This window comes from Ceratotherium simum, chromosome 35 (genome assembly GCF_057802395.1).
Source record: "Ceratotherium simum simum isolate JZ-2026a chromosome 35, ASM5780239v1, whole genome shotgun sequence".
NCBI lineage: Eukaryota > Metazoa > Chordata > Mammalia > Perissodactyla > Rhinocerotidae > Ceratotherium > Ceratotherium simum.
In genome coordinates this window covers 16,029,912-16,057,305 of record NC_141934.1, presented here as the reverse complement: position 1 = coordinate 16,057,305, position 27,394 = coordinate 16,029,912, and the positions used below count along the sequence as shown (strand labels likewise).

Sequence of the window (27,394 nt, the reverse complement as noted above, 5' to 3'; positions counted from 1 at the left end):
GTGAGGACAGGGAACAGTGCCTGGCACATAGTTGGTGCTCAGTAAATAGTTTTTGAATGAATGGATGAATGAATGAATGGCTATTCATCTAGGATAGTGGTTCTCAGCTCTTCTCAGAATGACCTGGGAAGCTTTCAAAAAATACTGATGCTGGCATCTCATCCGCAGAGATCCTGATTCCATTGGTCTGGGATGGGGCTTGGACATAGGAATTTTTTAAACCCCTTTGGGTAATTCTAAGGTGCAGCCAGAGTTGGGGACCATCAACATAGGGGAATACAAAAAGTATAACTTTGGAGAGTTTCATCTCAGATCTGTACCTGGCGGCCACCCCATAGGTGACGCTGTCTCATCTAGCATCATGGGGGATGCAGCAAGAGTTCTGCTCTGAGACCAGAGAGAAAGGACAAAGGACTTTCCGTATTTTTCTGGCTCAAGACAGTGGAGGAGCTTTACCATTTGGACCCACCAGTGTTCAACTCCAGTTATCAAAATGTATGGGGTTTTTCTGGATTTTTCCTTCTTGGAAATGTGGATGCCAGGAGTTGCCTGTACCTTCTGACAGGTGGCTGGGAGTCTTGGCTGCACAGCCTCATGACACAGTCTTTCTGCTTCTTGCTGCAGCTTTCTTGAGGTTGAGCACAGAGACAGTCACCCTCATTTCTGGGTCCTGACCGACCTTCTTTCCATGAGTATTTGAGTATCATGCATCCATCCGGGAAAAGGATGCATAAATAAGCTTGAAATAACTAGATGCAGTGACCATGATGTCGTTAGTATTTACTACAGGAGAAAGGAACTTGCCCACTTTTCTATCAAAGCGTGACCTTTGCTGGCTCGAGGCAGCTGACCAAGACCTGGACTCTCTTATTAGATTTTGCGACGACTGTTGCATTTTGCCAGCATAAGCCCAGGCTCAGAGAAAAGGCAAAAGGCACCGCTGGGGACTCCATTTCTTCTCCATTCTGAGAAAGGTTCATTTGCCTCACAGAGGAAAAGAAAAACTGGAAAGAAACTAAAGGTCCTTCTTTTTAACATACTTTGCATGGTGAACAGAGGCAGCAACTTGCTACCTAGCACCTTAAAATAAGGGAGGTTAGTTTATGAAATTAGGAGGTCTACAGCTCAGAAAGGAACTCCGAGCAATGTCCGAGAACCACAAATATAAGTTAAAAGACCATGGACGTGGACATGGAGGAAGGATGGGACTTATAAGGGGTAACGTGAGAGAATTTCTTTGGTGTGATGGTCCCTGCAATCTACATGGGACAAAATTTCATAGAACTATACACATACAAAAAAAAAAGAGTACACGTAAAAACTGGTGAAGTCTGAATAGTGTCTGTGCCTGAGCTAATAGTATCACATCCAATCAGTCTTCCGGTTTTGACCAAGTACTGTGGTTATGTAAGATATCATTAGGGGAAGCTCGGTAAAGGGTACATGGGAACTCTTGGTACTATCTTTGCAACTTCTTGTGAGCCTTAATCTATATAAAAATAGAAGTTATAATTTGGGGAAAAACAAGACAATGGACCAGGAGAAACCGGGAGAAAATTTTGCAACATACATAACAGATTAAGGTATATTATCTGTTGTGCTATTCAGTACAGTTGCCACTAGCCACATGTGACTACTGAGTACTTGAAATATGGCTAGTGACCATAGGTTTTAATGATAATATTTTGGACATGTTAGGTTAAATAAAATATATATTGTTACAGTTAATTTCTCCTATTTATTTTTACTTTTTTAATATGGCTACTAGAAAATTTAAAATTACATATGTGGCTCCTGTTATATTTCTATTGCATAGTGCTGATCTATAATATATAAAAAGTTCCTGCAAATCAATAAGAAAAAGACAAACCAATAGAAAACTGGACAAAGGATATAAGTATAAAGTTCACCAAGAAGAAATACATTTGACCAATAAACATTCATCCATACAATAATTATTTATTAATCTCCTTCTATGTTTCAGTCACTGTATTACTTACCAGGGAGAGTTTTAGATATGCTGGTCTGAGAAAGCCTCTGTAAGGAGAAGACATTTGAGCAGAGGTCTGAAGGATGTAAAAATAGCTCAATATCACCACTAATCAAAGAAATGTTATTGTGAGATTCTTTTTCACCTATCACAATGGCAAAAAATAGATGGATAATATACAGTGTTGGCAAAGATGTGGGGGAAAGGGGACTTAAATACTATTAGTGGGAGTGTAAATTTGTGTAGTTTATTTGCAGGGCAATTTGACTCTATCTCTCCAGGTACATCTACCCTTTGACTCAGCAATTGCGTTCCTAGGAATCCATTCTATGGATAGGCTCACACGTGTGCAAAAATATATGAATAAGGATGTCCGCTATAGCATATTATGTAATTGTAACAAACTTTAAATAACTGAAATGTCTATTGGTGAGGTGGGACCATTTAAGTGACTACTACGACACCATTAAAAAGAATGAGACAACTTTGCTCACAACTTTGCTGTAAGTTTGAAGCTATTTGAAAACAAAAAGTTCCCAAAAAAATGCAACATGACAAATTAAGTTTACCCCAAGAATGCAAGGCTAATGTGACATTAGGAAGTCTATCCATATAACTCATTATTTTAAATCGTGACTGGAGAAACAAAACAGGAATGAAAGACCTCGAAGCACTAGCTTGGAAACTTGCCCACCCTGGATTAGTGGAAAAACGGAGTTGCAGAACAGCAAGTTTAGTGTAATACTACTCATATTTTTGGAAGAAAAAGAAAACAATAACAAAAAACTCTGAGAGTGTGTGTGTGTGCATGTATATACAAACACACACACACACACACACACACACACACACATGCACACTTTACCAAACTAGCTATGTGACTTTGGGCAAATTGCTTTAACTTCTCTGTGCCTCTATTTTCCCATCAGTAAAATGGAAATAATAAAGCATCTACCTCACAGGGTCGATACGAAAACCAATGAGATAATTCTTGAAAAATATTTAACACAGTGCCTGGCACGTAATAAATACTCCATAAATGTTATCTGTCATCATTATTATTTTGTCAAAGAAAGACTCCGAGACCAAAATATTTAGAAAAGAAAAGAAAAAATTTTACTTGAGAAGAAATGCAAGGGAGTCCAACTTCAAAATGACCAGCTAGCCAAATAAAAAGCACAACACAAGTATTTAAAGGAAACACATGCAAAATTGCCAAGGTTACCAAGTTTTACAGTAGTCTGTTCATGATTAAAAAAAAAAAAAGCAGTAAAACAGTATCTTTCTCAAGAGATGACAATATCCAATATCCATAAAGGAAGTGACCTATGTTTAGGCACCAACATCACAAAAGGCATGGATGGAGTTGTCTTTGTCAAGATTTATGGGAAATACTCAAGGTTTTAATATTGGAAGGCTGCGGGCTAGACAGACTGACCCCGTTATTCTCGGTTTATCTCAAAGTGCAAATTGCTGTTTCTTTATCTTGTCTGTGAAACATGATGTGCTTGGTCATAATGCAAGCAGGAGAAGGTGTCAGTCTTCTTTTCATATTATTCTGGAGGGAAAAAAATCTAGAAGCAAACACACTAAACTGCTAATAATGGTTATCTCTGGGAAATAGGATTTGGAAAATAGCTTACTATTGACTATGTATGTTTCTGTAGCATTTGAATGCTTTACATGTTCACAAATCACATTTTTAATTTGTAAAAGAACTAATAAGATCATATAAATTTTAAATATCTAAGCCATCCCTTGTTTCTTTCTAGTTCTTCCACAGCACATGGGATATTTGCTTTCTAAGCTCTTCAGAAAAAGATTTATAAACCATGCATTTTCTCTAAAACCCATTTCCACCACTTAAGTCTGGAGCATCTGCCAGGAGACCTTTAGTGTGTAATTCCAATTGGGAGAGGAAAAGAATTGCGGCCAAAAAATTAGGGATGGGGGAATTAATTCCTTCCCATTTTATTGTCAGATCTCTGAACCCTGAGACCACCCCCCTCAACCAGGGAAGCTCTTCAGAGAGAAATCTGAGAGTTCTAAAGTCTCCCACCCTCATCTTTCCTCCCTATCCTTATATTTACCCATCAGATTTACCCATGGGCAGCCCCTTCTCCAAGAACCAGCAGAGGAAATGGATTCATAAGAGGATTCATGGGGAGAGGAGAGTCCACACTTGATACTGACGGAGGCTTTTCATCTGTTTTTTCAAGCCAATCATGGCCCCATTCCTGGGCTGGCTCCTATGAGCCCCAGAGAGATGGTGGTTTGCAGAGAGGAGGCTCACATACAAGACGCCAGACTGGCAGCAGGTGATGAAGGTTGGGCAGGATTTGGCCATGGCTTGCACCCAAATCCCCCTCAGCCAGGTCACCAGCAAAGCTCTGCTAACCTGTAGCAAACAACTCAAGTGGCCCAGGGAGCCCCATCCCACCTGTGCTCATGGGCAATGCCCAGATGTAGACGTGCCCTTCAATATGGCACAGGCTTACTGTTCTTCCCACTTTTGTAGTCACTGCTGCTGAGAGCATGAAACTGGTTTTTCATCCAAACAGCCAGGAGTTGACAATGTTTGGAGAGAGAGGAGGTCTCATTATTTTTCCTCTGGTTACAGCAACACAAGTGCATTGCCGTGACTAATCTCAGAACTGGTTTTTCCAAAGTAGCACAATAGAATAATGATCCGTTTAGGAGCATCTGAAACTACATAATTTTAAACTGGATTATGAGCTCAGAATTTGGGGTTCTAAGATTCTATGTAGTGGCTTTGATTGTGAAACTTCTAAAACAAAGTTTTTCAAACTTGGGTCCCCAAAGATTCTGCTCCAGCAAGGGGTAAAGCCTGATCACCTGTAATTCTGATAAGTAGCCCAGATGACTCTGTTGCATCCCAAAGATCTCAGCTTTAGAGGAAGAACAATTCAGATAGGAGCAATTCACAACAAAAGCTAACATTTATTGAGCATATACTATGTGCTGGGCCAATACTAACCACTTTGCATGCATTAACTCATTGGCTCCTCCAGTGTGAAGGAGGTTCTCTTACTATTGCCTCCAATTTACAGATAAGGACACTGAGGCTTAGAAAGCTTGATAACTTGCTCTAATTTTCACAGCTAACACATGGAATTTGAACTCAAATCTCTCTGAGTTTAGAGCCCATGCTCTGTTACACACTCCTTTGGAATAAATCTTAAGGTGGTAAGAATCTTGACCATGCAGGACATTAAGGATAGCTGCCTAAACCAAAGGTTTTCAATCATGAGAAGCTTTTAAAAAAATATATTGTGGCACCAATCTAAGTGTCCATCAGTGGATGAATGGATAAACAAATTGTGGTATATTGATGCGATGGAATATTATTCAGCCTTTAAAAGGAAGGAAATTCTGACACACGCTGCAACATGGATGAACCTTGAAGACATTATGCTAAGTGAACTAAGACAGACACAAAAGGACAAATATTGTATGATTCTACTTATATGAGGTAGCTAGAGTAGTCAGATCCATAGAGACAGAAAGTAGGATGGTGGTTGCCAGGGACTGGAGGGAGGGAAGAATGGGGAGCTAGTGTTTAATAGGTACAGAGTTTTAGTTCGAGATGATGGATGATGGAGATGGTTGCACAACAATGTGAATGTACTTAATGCCACTGAATTGTACACTCGAAAAGAGTGAAAACGGTAAATGATATGTGATGTATATTTTACCATAATTTTTTTAAAAGCTAGTGTCTGGTCCCCACACCAGTCAAATCAGAATCTTTCCAGGATAGGGTCCAACTATCTGTATTAAAATATATCTATTTTAGCCATGTGTTTGTAATGGGCACCCGTGGTTGAGAACTCCAGAATTCAGGGCTCAGAATTGTGGAACTCACCCTGCTGGCAGCCCCTGACGTCATCGCTGTTTTCTGCTTTCCCATTCATACAAAAGGCCTGAAAGCAAGCCCTCTTCATTGCCATGTCTCTCGGCCTGCTGCTGACTAAAGTGGCCGAGATCCAAGAATTAATGGAAAGTTCCGGAAGCAGAAAGCTCTGTGGTATACTGGGTGTTTCTCTGGTTTGTAATTGTCTGCATATGCCTAATTCCCCTTAATAGTCCAGGAAGAGGAGCAATTATTACTGAAGTGCTGTGATTTCAGGATCAAGAATAGAGGTTCCCACTGAAATCTACAATTCACCACACTGATTGAGTCCCTCTGTCCATAATTTATGAATACATATTTCCAGGCTTCTTTGGGCTGCAGCACAACTTTTAGGGGATTCTTGGCAGTGGGAGTTATGATAAAGAGAGAAAAGAAGGGCATCTGGCCTTCAGCTCAGCAGCAAGCATTCTCTGGGCGCCTCCACTCTGCCTGGAACCAGGCTAGGTTCTAGGCGGACTCCAAGATGCCCTCAGTGAACTCACATTAGGTAGGGAAGTGGACATATTCATTCACTCGTTCAGCCAATACATATTTCTTGAGCTCCCACAATGTACCAGACACTACTCAAACTACTAGCAACAGGGGCGATATTTAAAATATTTAACAAGTTTGGGAGAGGTACAGAATCAGAAACGATGCTCTGCTGGGCCCAGTGGTGACCCTTGAGTGTCTGGATCAAAGGGAAGTCTGGGGGAATGCAGAGGAGAGGCCAGGATGGCTGGGACATTGGGGAGGGTAGCTGCTATTTACCAGCCAGTCCAAAAGTATTTCGATATTTTAACAGCTGGGAAAGCCATATGTAGGTACCAGTTGAATGACAGCTTGGCTTGGGCATAGAGGTGAACAGTTCAGCCAAGGTCCCTGACCTCATGGATCAACCTTCTAGGAGAACTTTTTCTGTAATGGACCAAACAGTAAATACTTTAGGTCTTGTAGGCTGTATGGTCTCTGTCCCAGCTACTCAACTCTGTCCTTGTAGCATAAAAGCAGCCACAGATAATAGTAAACAAGTGAGTGTGGCTGTGTTCCAAACCAACTTTATTTACAAAAACAGCAGGGCCATGGATGTGGCCCATGGGCCGTAGTTTGCAAGCCCCTGTTCTAGTGGATGAGACAGCCATACCCATTCATCCTTTCCTTCTACATATATTTATCAAGCATCTTCTACGTGACAAATATTGCACTGGGTACCGGTATACTGTGCTGAACAAGACAGATAATGGTTCTGCCCACATAGCACTTACACTCTAATAGGAGAGGCCAAATCAATCACTTTAATGTGCTACGGTAAATACTAAGATGAAAGTAATCAGGAAATACATAGGGGGAAATTAACTCAGCCTAGAAGTTCAGGGAAGTCTTCCTGGAGGAAGTGATAACCATGTTGCCTGCTCAGATCAGCCTGAGAAGTACATGTCTTTCCTTGTGGGTTGTCTGCCATCACCAGCTCCTCCCTTGTGTTCTCCAGTCTCTGAACAGCTACAACGATGGAGACATCGAAGGATCCAAGCGGCTTGGGAGGAATGCCAAGTGGGTGGCCATTGCCTCCATCATTATTGGCCTTCTCATCATCGGTATTTCTTGTGCCGTTCACTTCACAAGGAAGTAAGTAGGCTTTTTGAATCTGCCCTGATGTAAAATGCCTGGTCTGGAATGTCCATTCGAGTCTATTTGTATAGTTTAGGTTACGCTCTGGTAACAATCTCAGACAAAAGTGTTTTCATTTTTTCCTCACTGTTGTTACATGGGCCATGTAGGTTCATGAAGAGTCTCTCCTCCACACAGTCATTCAGGGTCCCAGGCTGTCTGAAGCTCCACCATCTTGTACTGCTCTATCTAGAACAGGAGTCAACAAACTTTTCCTATAAAGGGCCGAATAGTAAATATTTTAGGCCTTGCAGTCCATATGGTCTCTATCACCATCTCGGTTGCAACTACATAACTCTGCCATTTTAGCACAAAAGCAGCCATATACAATATGTAAATGAATGGGTGTGGCTGTGTTCAATAAAACTTTATTTACAAAAACAGGTAGTTGGCCCGTGGGCCATAGTTTTCCAAACTCTGATCTAGAACATGAGGCCTCCTCAGACTAAGGCAGGGGAGAGGGAGACCAGAGAGTCCCACACAGGTTTTCACTGCCTCAGCCTGCAGTGACAAATGTCACTTAGGCTCATAATTTGTTAGCTAAAACCAGTCCCATAGTTCCACCTAACTGGAAGAGAGTAGAAAATGTGAGAGAGTAGACGGGATATTTAGGATTATTACTTGCTCTGCCTTACCATCTGATCTGCTAAACTATTTCCTATATGATTTTGCAGCCAACTAGCCAAACAGTTCTTAGTTTAAGGACAGAAGGGTCACCACACATTTCTGGTATTGCCAACGAGCTCTCATCTCACGTAGAGATGGAGGATGTTGATGTTTCTCTCTGATTTGGACAAATTTATTCTGATTTCTCCAACCGGCTGAGATGGGCTCCATCTGCTAGAATCAACGACTCTTTCCATCAGAGGTTTGACAGAGGGCAAGGTGGTGTGATAGACAACCAAGACCCAGGAGTGAGAAGCCCACATCCATCTCTGTCTCACTGTGCAGCTCCTGGCAAGGCAGATAAGAACTCCGAGAAATCCTTTAGCTCTTCTGCCAAAGCAGCACAGTTACTCCTACACCATTTCCCTCGAGCTGAGAAGGTCAGCCTCTTTGGCCTGGTTTCAGGAAGGGCTCACCAGGTGGGTGAGGAAGGAAGGGGCCACTCTTTAGCCTGCCAGATCAGCCAGCCCAACCTTGGCAACCAAGAGGGTAGAGGATGTCATGGTAGGTCAACTTCCTATCAGACAGGCCAGATCCCCGGGCAATCAGGGGCAGTTGGATGGAGACGATGTCAGAACAGGCAGAGTCACAAAGGAAAGAATAGGTGTCTTTGGCCACAGAGAGGAGAAAAAGACACTAAAACATCCAAGGAACCCCAAGGGTTCTTGCCTGCAAGATGGCAAATTGATGATGTTGGCCTTGAAGGAGAAGATGGTTGGAGAATAGATGTGAACACACTCGACTTTATTCTCTAGGAAAGCATAAAGGTGGGGGGGTGGCATGAGGCTGTGGAGTGTGGGGTTAATGGTGCAGGTTTGACACCAGCTTCCTGGGCTCAGGTTCCCCCTCTCCCACTTACTTACTGTGAGACCTTCAGCCAACTGCTTAACCTCCCTCAGCCTCAGTTTCTTCCTCTGTAAAAGAGGATTATAGCAGTACCCGTTTAATAAAGCTGTTGTGAAGGTTAATTAGATGACCCACAGGATGTGTATAGCTCGGTGTCTGTTCCTTAGTTGGTGCACAAAAAATGCAAATCATTTATTAATCTTAGTATTACTATTGTTATCAGCATGACTGGGAAAGGACCTCAGAATTTGAGATGCCACAAAATAGAGTTCAAGGCTTTGTACTGAAACTCAAAGGATGGTGTTCCAGGAGACAAGGCCAAGTCTTGGCCTATCTCCCAGGGACTTGTGAAAATACATAGTGCCCAGATCAGTGTTCGAGCTAAGTGGGTTATAATAACAGCAGCTAATAATGACATAGAACTTAGCATATGCCAGGTACTGTCTAAGCTCATACGGGGATTATCCTCAGTGAATCCTCACAGCAACCCCACAAAGTAGGTACTATTATCCCATTTCTCAGGTGAGGCTTAGGGAAGTGAAGTGACTCACCTGACATCTCACAGCTAGTTAGTGGTAAAGGCAAGGTTTAAACCTGGGATAATCCGGTTCTGGAAACTGTGTTCTCAACCACAACGCCACACTGCCTCTAAGCCAACATATCTTTTCTGGAACACGCAATAACAAAGGCATGTAGATGGCACTCACCTTGTGGCTAGCTCCAGAACTGATTTATATGGTGGTGGTATGGTGAGATTTCAACCTACAAAAAAAACGTGATGAGCCAGAGCCAAGGGTAACAAAATCAAAGACTGCAGGAGTGAGGCAGGGAACATACATAAATGAAGCAGCCTGGTTGTAGGACAATAGGGAGCAGTGGGGACTGTGGTGAGTTAGAGAGCACAGTTTAAAGAGAGCAGCTTCTACTCTGCTCCAGCTAATTGTTACCACCTCGAATGCAGACCCCGTGGGGCCCATTTTTCAAAAGACATTAGAAAGCTGGGTTTTTATGTAAAAATCTTCTGATTCTTAGATATTGACAATCAATTCACATTGTTTAAACACATAATGAGGGCCAAACAAAACAATACAGAAAGCATACAAAAACCACATCTGCGGCCTGGACATTATCTACTTGCAGTCTCCGGGGGACAAGTTGGCTTTCAAAGACCAGTTTGCCCATTAGACACCATCCAAGAGGTTTTACAAGGGACCCAGAAGTCTTCATATATGGCGACTTTCTCCATTCTTAATATAAATGTTTCTGTCTGGAGATGAAGCATTGATGTGCATATGCTTGTGATTGAGGTTTTGTTAGTACATAGTGATAAAAGATACGAGAGGGGGTCGTCTGTCCATCACTTCTTCATAAGAGACAGTGTTTCACAGTGGTTAGAGCCTAGCCTTCACCACCAGTTTCACCAAGATTCCAATCCTAGCTCTACCACCCAAACCACCCTGGCAACTTACTAAACTCTCTGTGCCTCAATTTCTCTATCTACAACTAAACTCTCTGTGCCTCAATTTCTCTATCTATAACGTGAGGATAGAATTATATGCCTCATCTGTATAATCAGTTTCCTTTTAGATACCCTTCCCTCCATGTTATCAAAGAAAACAAAAATGTTTTCCAGAGTTAGAATCCCATGGAGAAACTCAAATTTAAAAGCTTTGGGTGTGTGTGTGTGTGTGTGTAAGAAAGAGCAAGAAACTAGCCCTTGGAGAATGAAATCAATTCTGTTTTCTGTTAAGACCAATAACAAGGCCAATTTCTCAATAATCCTTTGAAATAAAATTTCTCAGCCCAGTTTACTGGAGGAATTGACTGGCAATGTGGGATGACTAAGGCAGAGGTTCTCAAACTTTGGGCTGCATAAGAGTTACCTGGGGAGGTTTAAGAGAAGTTGACTTGAGGGCCCACCTCATAGGATTCCAACTCGCTGTCAGAAGTGAGGCCCAAGGATCTGCATTTTCCAGCTCCCAGCTCCCGCCCTGGGATTCAGATGCAGGTGGTCAGCAGAACACTCTTTGCCAAACTTCCTCCCTCCCAAATCCAAAAGGAAGAACACACTATCAGTAGCCCGCCATTAATAGAGTGGTCAGTTTTCATTTACATCAGCAAACGCATCATCCCAGTGTGTTACACCTAACTCACTGCCAAGGAGGGGAGTCAAGTTACCACCTAGGAGATGTAACAATCTGGAAGGCAGCAAGGCCTTCCGCAGAGGGGCCTGGGAAAATCAGACTTGAAAAGGGACCGAGCCTGGAGATGAGACAAAAAAATCTTGAAAATGTGAGTTTTCTGAATTTCATTGAAAAAAACTGTATGAAGTAAACTAATGCCTTTAAAAATTGTGAAGTCTTGTCTTTTAAAAAATTATTCTTTATCCTTATCAAGAAAACTATAACCAGTCTCTTCTCTCCCAAATGATCAAGATCCCAGATAGTTTACTTTCTTGGAATAGACTTAGGTCATGATAGTCTTTATGTAAACACGTGAAAATGTCTCATTCATCCTAATTTTATGGGATATCTATGTAAGCCGTGTGGTGGTTGGAGCAAAGATAGAGTTTTGTGACATCAAATCCATAAGAGCTGGGAATCACTGAACTAAAATATTTAACAGCTTGGGTTAGAATGTTGCACTGACAGAAGAGAAGTGTTCTGGTCCACACGGAATCAAACTTGCAGTCTCCCAAAGTCAGAAAATTCCCGGCCCTAGGGTTATTAAGGAAAGTGGAGAAATAAACCACCCAGAGGTGAAACATTTAATATCACAGCAATCTATTTATCAATCCTAATCATTCAAGTCCCCAGTCTAAATCAACTTGTCTGCAGGCTTTTACTTTCTGCTGGTGCCTTGGCGATTCAATCAAGTCTAGGTTATTCTAGCTGTGTTTCAGAGCCACCTGTGACAGATTCAGTTGAGATGCTTGTAAAAATGCAGATTCCTGGGCCCCCTCAAGATACCCTGAATGGCCCTGGAATATGCATGAACACAAGTACCCCCAAGCACCCCCAAAAAATAGTTCTGAGTATTCTAAAGTTGTAGAACCACTGTTTTGGGGCTTTGCATTTAGTGGAGAACATTTCTACCTATGTGGACATATGTCACAAAACAGGACATTTTTACATGCCTAAGACACCTGGAATGGGCTTCAGGGAATGCTGCTTCCCCCACTCCCTATAAAGTTTACACACACCCAAATTCCCTCTTCCTTCTTTCCTCCTGGTCAGGCTCATGGTCACGTATCTTTTGATTGGTGGAATTCAGTGGAACTTCCTTAGCAGCAAAACCAGTTGACCGTGACAAAGCCTGGGTACGAGGGAGACAAGGGTTGTCTACCACAAACATGACAAATGACCTTCAGTGGGGCTTCATCTTACTCGGCGGTGAAGTTATAATGTCAGGGCATAAGATGAGCTTTGAATATAATCAAAATTAATCTCGGAAGCATCTATAGGAAGGCGCCCTATTAGACACTCACGTACCGTATCTTGATCAGCCCAATATAGCCAATGTTCCCTCCAGTGTTGGAAGAGATGACATTCCTTGAGTTGAGCATCAGCTGAAGCAGTTGGCTGTTTAGGGCTCATGTCCTATGTTCAAATGCTGGAACCATGCTCCAAGCTCACACAGAAGGATTAAGAGTCATATACCCATCCGTGCTCATAAGCATTGAGCGAGGTGTCGGCCAGATTCTCCAGCTCCATTTAAACAGTTGCTTTTTTGTTTTTGAGGAGCATGAATAGTTGATTTGCTGTAAGTCAGATACACATACAATGCAACTCCACTGAACATACATCTCTGGGTGTCTAAACAGCCAGGAACACCCCACCATGTATTAAAAGTGCTTGTTTGTCATTCTTAGAAACAAGAGCCTTCATGTTCCAAGGTTTCTATTAAGGAAGAACTTGATTTCTAACAAGGTTAAGGGTCCCATGACTGTCTCCCATTAGCAAGTTCAGACTTAGCAGATATCAACCCATTCCACACTGGTAAAGCTTCTGTCTTATAAACAGACTGGAATGAATCCTTTCCTGGCCTCAAAGTATCCTCCCACTGCATTAGGATTGGAAGAAAGCGTTTATATCAAGGTGAGCAAAAAGCAAGAAGTTGGCCTTCTTGCAAAAACGTAAAAGCAGATCTGCCTTCTGCCCTATGTTACTGGCTGGAGTAAGGCTTCCTGGAGATTGTTTTGCACAGGTGTGTCTTCAGAGAATTTTTGTGATTCCATGATGAACAATGGGGAACATTTCCTATTTCCAGAAGGGCCTTTCTTTGTTGGTTCAGATAAGTTGAGGTAAAGACAATTCACACTTAAGTCATCATCAGCAATGGAAAGATTTTTGCTTTGAAAGGATATAAACTTGTGGACATTGACAAAGAAATCAGAATAAACACGAAAAAGATGTTCCATCTCACCAGTAACCAGGGCAACACAAATTAAAGCAACAATGAAATACTGTAGATTTTTTGTCTATCAGATCGAAACAGTTAAAAAGATGGATAATATCCAAGTTGGCCAGAGTGTGAAGAATTGGATGCAACACTGTTGGCGGAAGAGTAAATTGGGACAGCCTGGGAGGCCAATTTGGCTGTATCTGGTAAACTTTAAAATCCAAGTGTCCTCCCACCCAGCAAATCTGCTTCTCAGGATCCACTCTAGATACAGGTGCACAAAAAGGCACGTAAACAGTAGTTCTCCACCCTAGCTATACATTAGAATCACCTGGGGAGTTTTAAAAACTACCAGTGTGCAGGGCCCACCCTGGACCAATTAAGTTAGAATCTCCATCCAAAGGGCCGGGCATTGGTAGGTTTAAGAGCCCTCTAAATGATTCTAACATGCAGCAGGGGTAAGAACCAAGGATGTGCAGTAATGTTCACTGCAGCTCTGTTTGAGATCAGGGAAACCTCAAAACAACCTAAATGCTCATCCGTGGGAAGATGGTTAAATATACTGTGATTTATTCATAGGATGTAATGCTACTCTGCAGTTTAAAGATGGCAATATCCCCCTTACTACGGCTTTATAAGGCCCCACATGATCTGGTTGCTGCTTCTCCATTCTCATCTCCCAGCCATCTCCCCCACACTCCTCCACTTCAGTGACACTGAATTCCTCTCTCTTTTTTGAGCAACACAAGTATGTTCCTGCCACTGGACCTTTGCACTTGCTGGTCCCACCATCTAGAAGTTTCTTCCCCCTGATAGCCATATGGCTTGTTCCCATCTCTCTTTGAGATGCTGGCTTATCTGTTACCTTAGCAGAGAGGTTACCCTTGACCATCTTCTCTAAAATAGCATCACAGCCCCACCCTGCTTCCCTCTGCGGCCTTATCCAACTTTACTTTTCCCCCTAGTACTTACCACTTCCTGAGAAATTTTACATTTAATATAAAAATATATACAATATATAATTATTATATAAATTATATATTTATAGATTAACATATAATCATATAATATATTAACATATAAAATCACATATATATATTTTGTACGGTCTGTTTCTTCCTACTGGAATGAAAACTCCAGGAACATCTTCATTTCTATCATTTTCCATAATAATAGAGCATAACATTTAAGGGTGCTTACTTGGAAGCTAGACTGTTCGGGTTTAAATCCAGGTTCTACCTCTAAGTAGCTGTGTGCCCTTGGGTACACCTTTTAACCAATCTGTGCCTCAGTTCTCTGTCTGTAAAATGGGGATGAAACAGTACCTACCTCATAGGGCTGTGAAGATTAAATTGTGTAAACACTGTGCCTGGCACAGGGCACTCGCTATATGACTGTTGGGAATTGTTATTCTCACCAGTACCTAGAGCACTGCCTGGCATGTAAATATTTATTAAGTAAATAAATAAATAAGTATATGTATATATATATATATATATATATATATATATATATATATATCATGATCCCATCTATGTAAACACATACACACACACACTAGAATTTCTAAGTGCATATTTATGGATTTAAATGTAGAGAAAAATGCCTGGAGGTTGCACACTAAATGCTAACAGCGCTACTAACCCTGGAGGAGAATGAGGTTCAGAAATGCTCAGGAGGCATTTTGCTACATCTGTATCATTTGGTTTTTTGCATGTGCCAAATGTAATATAAAATATGTTTCCAAATAAAATATGTCTCTCAAAAGGAAGCCAGTTCTTAGACTCAAAAGCATGCAGATCTGCTCGTGCATGTTAGCACTTGTTTAATCAGAGTACTCGCCATGGAAGAAGGAAGCCCTCGGGCAGGAATGCTCAGGCCCACTGTCTTTCTCTTTCTCACTCTGTTTGTATCACACAGGGGCTGAGCAGCCAGCAGTCGGCCACGAGCATGGAGGATGGACCTCATCCACACACACCCCAAAGGAGTCTCTAAGGAATCCATCCTTGACTTCAGACTGTGAGATCTTTTCCTCCAGAACTCTCCAGAGGCAGGTCCCTGGCAAAAGAACTTAAAAAAAGTCCAAAATGTAGGAAAACCAAGCAGCACAGCCAGATCAGCCAGAGTCATTGATTTTTTTAAAAAAGAAAAAAATCAAGTCTCATTGTTCCAGTTTAGCAAAAGCCATTGTGTCCATTCCTCTTCTCCAGAGATCAGCCTCAGGAAATCTCCTTACTTTCAATGGGGAGCTGGAGGGGTTCCAGATTTGGGAGGAGAGGGAGGTTCTAGGAAGAGCAATGGATGCTGGTATTTGCAATGTCGAGCACAGACATTTGCAGCATGTTTCGAGTTGTCTAATAGAGTTGAATTTGTGCATTTTTTCCTTTTATTTTCACACAGCTGCCCTTCAGTCTTCAATAGCTCCTCCTCCATCAGCCACGCCACCCCCAGAGTTCACCCATCTCGTCATCAAAGACACAAATGAGCAGCTTTCTGGCCATTTGTCTTAGTCTCACTTTTCCTAATGGCCCCCCTCCCTTCCTTGCATCCACCATTGGTCAACTTGACCTCAACCTCACTTTTCGCTTCAACAGACTCTGAGAACGTACTTAATGGTCAACTCTAGGTACCCAAGCAACTTCTCCAACCTAGTTTCGGGAATACACTGGCTGTGTTTATGGAATGTGCTTTTTCGAACTCTCTCTTTTTTTTTTAGCAAGTCTCAGGCAAGATCTTTGATTTTCCTGGATGCCACCTGGAAATGCCACCCATTGTATTTCTTTTCTGTCACATGTGAACCCTTTAGGTGTGAATGCACTGGTTTAATGACACCATTATTCTGCCTGCCAGAACACGCTAACCCCATGTTTCACAGAATGCAAGGCGTACCACTGGTGGTACACAAGATAATTTTTAACTCCTCTATAGCCACAACACTAAGTAACACCGAATCACAACAAATGCTTCCCCTTTTCTATTCTTTTTCAATCCTGATCACAGCAAAGAGAAAGTCTCTGCCTAGTGCTCACAGGTCCTTAACATCTTTCTGATGCTTTGGCTCTTTTCCCTTTTTAACAAAGAAAGAGCAGGCCTCAGGCTCAAAGTCTAGATAGAAGTAAATAGTCTAAATAGAAGTAAATAACGTGGTTTTGTTTTCATTGTGTTTATTAATTACCTTCCATTTATGGCTTTCCACTTAGGGAAGTGATATATCATTTCTGTTCAAATAAATTTACTTAAGAAATGTTAAATGGACTCAGAGAAAACTATCAAGTGATGAACACGACAGGTGATATGTATATATGGCAAAAAAAAACTTCAAGAACTAATATTAGAAACAGTGATAATGGACTTGCGTAAGCAAGAGGAAAGGCAGCTTATTCTAAATGAATGAATGGAGGCTGCTAATCAGAACACCTGAGTTCCAATGCCTTTTTCTGCCACTAACTAGCTATGCAAGCTGATTTTAGGCAAGTTTCTTTACCTCTCTGTGCCTCAAATGTCTTCATCTGGAAAATGGAGACAAGAATACCTGCAGAGTTACCTCAGAGAGTTATGAGAGTTAGTGGCCACAATAGACATGAATGCCCCTGGAGGGAAATTCTAAGTGCTGTGCAAATTGTTCTTAGATCATTATGAATCTCAGGTGTTTGTCAAAATCCTGGACCCTGGCAAAACATAACCATTGATGGACAACAGATTCCACCTGTCATTCCACCCCGATGTCCATCACGAGCCAGAGCTCGTCCCAGGAGGACATTGAATCAGGGACATGAATTCTCAGCACACGGAGCTCCGAGCACCATTTCAGTACTGTATATCGGATCCTGATTTCTGTTTCTGACATCTTGTTTCTTGTTTGTTTGTATTTGAGTCCCCGATCTTTTACCCAAATCAAATGAAAAGTGTTGCTGAGAGGCAGAATAAAAATGGTTTGAAGTAAGCCTGTTTACCATGGTGTGTAAATTGTGTTTTCTTGGGGTTCCCAACCTTCTAGAGACTCCCGTGACCAAAATGGGCTCATGGGTACCAGCCTCAGCCTGTGGGAAAGACCATAGAGAGGCAGGGGATGTGGCTAGAGAGGCATCATCTGAACTAACTTAGGGCCTGAAATGCCTTCTAGGAGGCACTGAAAATGTTGGTCCCACTACAGTCACTAAGTGAGTTCCCTAGAATCCAGAGGGGGTCTGATTTTTGTTGGGTCCCCAGAGCCTGGCAGAGAGCTTTAATGTTGACAAAGTGGGATGATGGTCTTCTCCAGGGCCTCCCAAAAGCCTGAGATTGCCTCTGCTCCACTCCAAAAACACAGTTAGAAAAAGGATTGACCAAGTACATCCACGAGGGGACTCTTTCAGCAGCCAGTGACAAAAGCTAGCTGGAGCAAAAAGTAAAGTGTACTGGCTCACATAACTGAAAATTCCAGAGATGGCTTCAGGCATGGCTGGATCTTGGTGATCAGGGTTATTAGGAACTTATCCCTCTCCACCGCTCAGATTCAACTTCCTGCCTTTGTTTTGGTTTTATAGTGGCAAGATGGCTGCCAACAGCTTCAGGCTTCTTCCTACCAGTTTAGCAATGCCTGTGGAAATTAAGTGTCTCCTCCGTAATAGCTGCAGGAAAAAAAGGCTCAGTATGAAACAATGCACAAACCAACCCATCAGAAAGGATACCAGCCATTAACAAACAGGTGTAGCCACTCTTTCAATGCAAGGGGGTGTGGCACCCTCTTTGGCCATGCCTGGGTGACTATTCAGCCAGTGGAACTGAGGGTGAGGTCAGTTCCACCCAAACTTTATGGATTGAGGGGGTGGGAAGGGTGATTTCCCAAAGGAGACCAAAGTGCTTTTATCAGAAGAAGGAGAGACAGATGCTGAGCAGAAAAAAACAACCACTGTCTGCATTAAGCATGCTGCTTCTTACTATGCCGGCCACGAGCAGGCCAAAAGTAATCTGCCAGCTTTTCAAAAAATTTCCCCGTTCTGTTGCCGCTCTCATCCATTTCCTCATTCGACCGCTATCTACAGAGCACCTGTTCGACCGCAGAAACTAGGCTTTGGAGATTCTGATATGATAAGGAGAGATCCCCAGGAAGGATTCACAGGCTAGGAGGGGAACAGGAACATACACAATCAGAAGGAACCGTGACAGTGCTAAGACAAAGGCATGAACAGTATTATCAGTCACTTTGCAGGAGGGAGCACTGGCTGTATCCGAGCGGGGAGCCTCGGAGAGCGAATGTCCCTGCCCTACCGCTCCATGCATTGCTAAGGCTGATATGGCTACGGCTCTTGAAGTTGCCCTGTCTTTGCCCACAAGTTATGGGCAGAAGCAGATGCAGACATAAAATCGCTGGTCTCAGCTCCTGGATCAGCAAATTGTCTTTGGCCTCCACCAGGACAGCTGCATTCAGCAAAACAGCATTATGCATGTATCTTGATACGTAACCCTAGATCCGGGCTTCTAAATATAAGAGACAGTTTTGGGCCACCAATTGCATAAAAAAAAATTCTAAGACAGCGTCCACATTCATTAGTTACTACCAATCATTAAAAAATCCTCATGGATGTTGAATATTTAAGCCTGGGGAGTTACCCAATAAAAACAGTCTCTGGACCAAGACACTTTGAATTCTGGTTTTGACAAATACAAAGAAAGGCATAAAGACTACCCAAGCATCACCATCATTCCTGAAGAAGCCACAGAAAGAAGGAATTCCCTTCCCAATAGAGATTGGTTTATCTCTTTATTTACTGCAATAGAGATTTATTTATCAGCGGTCAGGAGACGGAAGTACAAAGTCGCCTTTGTACATTTTTTGTGTCAGGCATCTGAGTTTCATCTTGGGTGTTTGTTCCAAATCTCGGCTAAGCAGCCAGATGAAACATGCAATGGTCCAGTCACAGCTTCCATCCCTCTCCCAGTTTGGGTGTAGACTTGCCCAGTTCACATTCATACACTGGTTCATTGAGCTGCCCTGTCATTTAGTTCTCCCAAGCTGTCTGCTCCTGGCACCGCCAGTAAGCGTTGATTCCACTGAGTGACATGGAATGCCATGTATGGGGACTAGTTGTGCTTCGGAGAGAGTATGTTGAAAGGCCAAATCCTGCCTCTGTAGAGGTGACAAATGGCCTGAGGACCAGGACGAAAGAGGAGCTAACACAGCTCCCAATGCCTAAGTAGGTAAGGTAAATAAATATTTCTGGAGTCCTTACCAAATCTCATCTAAACAATTACATACCGTAGCCTTCTTATAGGTCTCCCTGCGTATTACTTTCCAACTGATGCTGCATCAGATGCCACAAACCTAGCAACTTGAAAACAACCCACATTTATTATTTTAGACTTTTGGAGGTCAAAAGTCTGCAGTGGACCAAAATCAAGATGCTGGCAGGGTTGCATTCCTTTCTGGAGGCTCTAAGGGAGAATCTGTTGCGTTGCCTTTTCTGCCCTGTAGAGGCTGCCCACATTCCTTGGCTCCTGGCACCCTTCCATCTCAAAGTCAGCAGTGGCCACTGGACTCTCTCCTATCACGTCTCTCTGGTTCTGACTCCTTTATCTTCCTCTTCCCCATTTAAGGACTCTTCCTCAAACATGCCAAGATCATTTCTGCCTCACGGCCTTTGTGTGTGCTGTTTCCTCTACCCATAACACTGTTTCCCGGATTTCCACATGGCTGGCTCATCTTCTTCCCCCAGGTCTCGCCTTCTCAGAGAGGGCTGACTCATCCCTTATCTAAGGCAGCCACCCCACCCCTAGTCCCTCACTATCATGTCACCCTGTTTTATTTCCTCCACACCTAGAAAAGGATGTAGCCCATGGCAGATACTCCATAAATATTTCTTGAATGAGTACAACATTCTTCTTCACCTGTGCCCTTCCCTGGCTAATGTCCACTCCTTTCCCTCAGAGTAAATGCCTCTTCTTTAGGGAAGCTTTCTCCGACATGCCAACTCTTCAGGAATCAGAGTCTCTGTTTTGTGTGCTCACACGGCCCTATGGTTTTACTTCAAGGTCTTACCACAATGGTAGTTAAATATAGTAATCAATTGTGTGATGATCATTTAATATCTGTCTTTCCCAGCAGATCATCAGCCCCAGGAGAGCAGGAACCTTGTTCATGTTTTTCACCTTTGCATTCCTGGTGCCTAGCATATAGAAGGTTTTCAGTAATTATTTGTTGAATATAAGAATGAATAAATAAATAATGAATGAGGGTGTATAAGCAGGGAGAAATGGAAAAAGAGAACAGAACCCAAAGTTGCTCCATCACCTTGGCCGTATTTTTATAGTATCTAGCAGATTTAAAGCTGATTTTTGAAGGAAGGTGTAATTAACCAAGGAATTGGTTCAAAGTCCTGTCCCAAAACATTCTCACTTAATCCTTTATCACTTACCATGATGGTTTAGGAAAATGCAGTTATGAAAATCCACGTACACCCAAAAGTTGTTTCAAGAAGATATGGACCCAAGTGAACCCCAGCTTGTGTGGGTGGCCTTTCCCCAAGCCTCCTATGAGGCTGGGCTGCCCCCTAGTGGAAGCAATGGAGAAAGGCACTTTAGGGTGTTCCCTTTGATGAATGGCACATTTCTTTTGCCTTTTATAACCCTCTGTGTTTGTTAACGGGATCCAGAAATAAACTGGAGGGAAATTGCACAACTTTGATAAAGAAAAGAAGCACCAGTCAAGTTGCAGAGTACAAAATCAACATATAAAAATCAATTGTTTCTATACACTAACAATGAACTAGTAGAGAGAGGAAATCAAGAATACAATCCTATTTACAATCACAACAAAAAGAATAAAATACCTAGGAATAAATTTAACCAAGGAGGTGAAAGACCCATACACTGAAAACTATAAGACATTGATGAAAGAAATAGAAGAAGACATAAAGAAATGGAAAGATATTCCATGCTCATGGATTGGAAGAATACACATAGTTAAAATGTCTATATAACCTAAAGCAGTCTACAGAGTCAATGCAATCCCAATCAGAATCCCAATGATATTCTCCACAGAAATACAACAAAGAATCCTAAAATTTGTATGGAACAACAAAAGACCCTGAATAGCCAAAGCAATCCTGAGAAAAAAGAACAAAGCTGGAGGCATCACAATCCCTGACTTCAAAATATACTATAAAGATATAGTAATCAAAACAGCATGGTACTGGCAGAAAAAGAGACACAAAGATCTATGGAACAGAATTGAAAGCCCAGAAGTAAAACCACACAACTATGGACAGCTAATCTTCGACAAAGGACCCAAGAACATAGATGGAGAAGGGAAAGTCTCTTCAATAAATGGTGTTGGGAAAACTGGACAGCCACGTGTAAAAGAATGAAAGTGGACCATTATCTTACACCATACATAAAAATTAACTCAAAATGGATTAAAGACTTGAATGTAAGACCTGAAGCCATAAAACTCCTACAAGAAGGTACAGGCAGTACACTCTTTGGCATCGGTCTTAGCAGCATCTTTTTGAATACCATGTCTACTCAGGGCAAGGAAACAAACAAACAAACAAATAAACAAATGGGACTACATCAGACTAAAAAGCTTCTGCAAGACAAAGGAAACCATCAACAAAATGAAAAGACAACCCACCAACTGGGAGAAAATATTTGCAAATCATATATCCCACAAGGGTTTAATTTCCAAAATACATAAAGAACTCATACAACTCAACAACAACCAAAAAACAACCCGATCAAAAAATGGGCAGAGAATATGAACAGACATTTTTCCAACGAAGCTATACAGATGGCCAACAGGCACATGAAAAGATGTTCAACATCACTAATTATTACGGAAATGCAAATCAAAACTACAATGAGATATCACCTTACACCCATCAGAATGGCTCTAATTAACAAGACAAGAAATAACAAATGTTGGAGAGGATGTGGAGAAAAGGGAACACTCATACGCTGCTGGTGGGAATGCAAACTGGTGCAGCCTCTATGGAAAACAGTACGGAGATTTCTAAAACAATTAAAAATGGAAATACTGTATGATCCAGCTATCCCACTACTGGGTATTTATCCAAAGAACATGAAATCAACAATTCAAAGAGATTTATGCACCCCTATGTTCATCGCAGCATTATTCACAATAGCCAAGACGTGGAAACAACCCAAGTGCCCATCAACGGATGAATGGATAAAGAAGATGTGACACACAATGGAATACTACTCAACCAAAAAAAAAGACAAAACTGTGCCATTTGCGACAACATGGATGTTGCCATCACCTCATGCCCTTTAGAATGGCTGGTGGGAAGGTAAATTGGTGCAGCCAACATGGAAAACAGTATTGAGATTCCTTAAGAAATAGAAAATAGACATATCACATGATTCAACTATTCCACTTCTGGGTATTTATCCAAAGAACACAAAAACACTAATTCAAAACACCCCTATGTTCATCGCAGCATTATTCACAATAGCCAAGACTTGGAAGCCACCTAACTGCCCATCAACAGACGAATGGATAGAGAAGACCAGAAACTAAGGCATTGGAAGTTTAAGTAACTTGCCAAAGAGCCCATACCTAGAAAGTAGTAGAACTAGGATTTGAATGTGGGTAGGCTGGCTCCAGAGCCTTGGATCCTAACCATGACAGCACTTGCCAGTAGTCACTAGTTGGAAGCACTAAAGTACAGTCTGCTGCTTTTGAACCAGATTTTTGGCTGATTTCCAGGGTAATTTTCAGGCTAGCTCACTCTAGGACTTAGTTCTGGCCTTAAAATTCTCAAAAGCAGTGTAGATACAATATGTGAATAATTGTATTCACATATCTGTTCTTCAGAAACACCAAAGGTAGATAAGACAGTAAACTTCCCAGTGACTGTGGAAGACAAAGCCTGGCTCAGTAGGGCTTGTTCTCCAGTCTCTATATTCTGCAGTTCTAAATTTAGCTCTTTTGCCCCAAAGAAGTTGTTTAATGATTTTTTAAAAAGTGAGTAACTATAATAATAATGTTATGGCAAACATTATAGCTTGCTATCTGCCAAGTGTTGTGCTAAGCCCTTAAAATTTACTTTCACTCAATTGTCATTAGCCCTAGATATAAGCACTACTATTAATTGATCTTTGCCTTTGAGGAAACTGAGGCACAGAGAAGTCAAATAACTTGTTCAAGGTCACACAACTGCAAAGTGTTAGGATTTGAGTCAGGCAGTCTGATTCTAAAATGCGTGTTCTTAATCATTACACTCAACTAACTCCCATAAATCATAAACTGACTCTCACAGTTTAGTTCTTAACTAAGAAAAAATAATAAACTACCTTTCACACATAACAGAATGAAATGAGTTAATTGCCTGTTACCCATTTTCCCTAATTAGTTGCAAGTTTGACATAAATATGTGTGGGCTGAACTTTGGGGACAGATTTGCATTAATTACATTTTCTGTTTGGAATCTTATCAGATATTAAGATGCTCTGAAGTCTTACCTCTATGTCTAAAATTTATTTTCTATGTACAATAATTAATATCCACAGGGGAAAAAAACTAGATTCCTGTTAAGAATAGGAGCTAATCTGTATGATTTAGAATGCTTTCGGTTGCAAGCAACAGAAAATCCGATTGACTTAAACCGTAAGAGAAGTCACTGGTTCTCATAATGGGAAATTTCAGACAGAGGACAAACTCCAAGGTTGTCCATGTGATCCAATGGATCACAAAGTCAGCAGACTATGCCTCTGTTTCTCTTTGAGTCTCTAAGTTCTGTTCTCCTTTGTGTATATTCTTTGTTCTCAAACTGGCTTCCCTCATGGCAGGAGTGTCTGAAGCTGGAAACTTCCTTGTCAATGTCCTGGGAGAAGGAAGGCCTCTCTACCTCAAACCATCAGACAAAAGCCCCACTCTTCATTCTCACTGTAACACTTAGGTCATTGGACCATGCCTGAATCTAGGTTGGCATAGGCCTGGGTTACATGCCCATCCCTGAAACAACTCCTGTAGCAAGAGGGGTGGGATTGTCCAGTCAGGACTTGCCTCTGGAGTAGTCAGTAAATATTAGCCCTTATTAATTTTATTATTATAAGAAATGAAATTTTTTTGCACCCGGGTAAAGCATAAGTAGAATGACTAATAATGAAAAGTTGGTCCACCTCGCTCATAAATCAACACACGCATAAAAAAACAATGAGGTACCATTTTTACTAGTCAGACTGCCAAAAAAATTAAAAATTTAATAGTGCTCAATGTTGAAGAGGGTATGAGAAACAGCCATCCCAAACAGAGTTGCAGTAACATTTTTGGAGATAAATTTGACAATTTCTAGCAAATTTTTAAAGGTATGTACACTTAGATCTAGGGATTCTAGTGTTTGGAATTATTCCCACAATTGTACTCACAAAACTACCCTAGGGTATGTGAATTGGTCAGGTTGTATGGGTATACAACAGCAGTGTTATTCGTGAAAGTACAAAGTGAAAAATAAAACTGTCCATCAGTAAAGACTGATTAGGCTTCTGGCTTCCAGTAGTGGTGGAGTGGCTTATATTGGACTAACTCTCCTGCCAATAACAGCTACAAACTCTGGACAAAAATAGAGGCTCTTGAGAACAACCAATAGCAGGCAAAAACTGGAGGGGATTGAATCCTTGAATGAATGGAATCATTCACATTTACCTGGATTTTCCTTTGAAGAGTCTCCAAGTCTGCATAGCACACAGAGAATAAAGTTCGGGCAGAAAGCAACAGTCTTATTGGACTGAGGAATCACAGATTGGGGTCAGGGGTTCCCAGCATGGTTGGAAATTGAGGGGGCAAATGCCAGAAAAGATAGAGCCACTGAGAAGGGAGCCAAAAATCTGAATATAAACTCACCTCAAATCTTTGGCTGACTCCTGAACTGCATTTATGGAGCTCAGCAGAAGAGGAAAAAAATAAAAGCTGGAAAGCTACAAAAGCTGAGCAGAGGTTTCAGCAACAAATCAGGGCTAAGGAAGAAGAGTTTGGAGTTCAAGTTCCACCAAGTTAGAGGAGCTTAGTCATCCCCCAGTCTTTCTGTTGAAACCCCAGAGTACCCACATTAGTAGCAAACACACCATCCAAGGACTAAAGTCTAGAAGGTGCAAAACCAAAATAGACCCCCCCAAAAGAAGCCTAAAACCATGTCTCCATAGGATAAAGATGAGTCAACAGTAATTTAACTGCCAGGAAAAACACAACCCAACACTTTTCTGAGGCAGATAACAGAATCCAAGGTCTCTACAATATATCACCCCCAATATTCAGTACAAAATTTAAAAATCACTAAACATATGAAGAAGCAGGAAAGTGTTATCATTAAGAGAAAAAATAGAAACAGACTCAAAGATAAAGCAGATGTTGCAATAAGTAGGTAAATGCTTTAAAATAACTATTCAAGCATCGAGAGGAAAAGATTAATATAATGAATGAAGAGTTGGAGAATTTCAGGGGAGATATGGAAACTAAGAAAAACTAGAAATCCTAGAACTGAACATTGCAAATGTGGAAATAAATTCTTTGTATGGGATTAACAGCCTATTGGACAATGCAGAAGAAAGGATCAGGAACTTGAAGACAGGTCAATAAAATTATTCAAACTGAAGCAGAGCAAGAAAAACTATTTAAAAACAAAATAGAGCTTCAGTGACTTGTGGGAGAGTATCAAGTATCCTACTACATATGTAATCGGATTCTCAAAATAGGAGAGAGAGACAAGGGAACATTAAAAAAATTTTTTAAGAAATATTGATTTAAATTTTTCCAGATTTTATTAAAATTATCAGCCTGGGATGGGGCCAGCCTCATGGCTTGGCAGTTGAGTGCGCATACTCCACTGCTGGCGCTCCGGGTTCGGATCCCGGGCGCGCACGGATGCACCACATCTCTAGCCATGCTGGGGTGGCGTCCCACATGCAGCAACTAGAAGGATGTGCAACTATGACATACAGCTATCTACTGGGGCTTTGGGGAAAGAAAGGAGGAGGATTGGCAATAGATGTTAGCTCAGGGCTGGTCTTCCTCAGCAAAAAGAGGAGGATTAGCATGGATGTTAGCTCAGGGCTGATCTTCCTCACCAAAAAAAAATATATATATACATATATGTATATATATATATGTATGTATATGTGTATATATATATACATATATGTGTGTATATATATATATATAAACCCACATATTCAAGAAGCTCAAAAAAGCCTAATCAAGGTAAATTCAAAGGAAAACACACGTAGGCAAACGGCTGGAAGCCAAAGATAAAGAAAAAAAATCTATCAGCCAGAGGTAAAAAAGATACATTGCACACATAGAGACAATGGTAAAAATAATTGGCTTCTCATCAGGAACCGTGGAATACAGAGTACAGTGGAATGACAACTTTAAAATGCTGCAAGATAAAAAAAAATAATAACTGTCAGGCTCCAGTGAAAATATCCTTCAAAAATGAAAGTGAAATGAAGACGTTTTCAGCTAAAGATTAGAGAGTTGGTTGCCAGCAGATCTGCAGTACAAGAAATGCTAAAGCAAGTCCTTTGGGATGAAGGGAAGTGAAATCAGATGGAAAACAGTATCTACAGGAAAAAAATTAAAAGTACTGGAAATGTTAAATATGGGAATAAATATCAAAGACCATAATCCTAATCAAAATCTCCACGGAACCTCTTGCAGAAATTGATAAGCTGAGTCTAAAACTTATATGCAAAGGCAAAAGACCTAGAAGAGCTGAAACAATTTTGAAAAAGAAAAGCAAAGTTGGAGATAACACTGCCTGACCTTGAGACTCACTATAAAGCTACAGTTATCAAGAAAGTGTGATATTGGTGATAAGATAGACACATAGATGAATGGAACAAAATAGAGTCCAAATATAGACCCGCACAAATATGGCCAATTAACTTTTGACCATGGTGCAAAAGAAATCCAA

At 41.3% G+C, this 27,394-nt stretch overlaps 1 protein-coding gene across 3 annotated transcripts in view; it reads left to right on the top strand.

Moving 5' to 3' along the window:
• Window positions 1-17,427, top strand: part of TMEM233 (transmembrane protein 233) — a 38,574-nt gene extending 21,147 nt beyond the window's left edge. The window contains exons 2-4 of one of the 3 annotated variants that reach the window (XR_015549978.1): window positions 7,393-7,529; window positions 13,106-13,180; window positions 15,405-17,427. Coding sequence is in view for 2 of the 3 variants with exons in the window: in XM_004429926.3 (XP_004429983.1) it covers window positions 7,393-7,529; window positions 15,405-15,411 (144 nt within the window). In the remaining variant the exon portion in view is untranslated. Of the gene's footprint in view, window positions 1-7,392; window positions 7,534-13,105; window positions 13,181-15,404 lie in introns of those variants that run through there. The other 2 variants (XM_004429926.3, XM_014787073.2) reach the window with 2 other exon arrangements.
• Window positions 17,428-27,394: the final 9,967 nt, after the last annotated feature.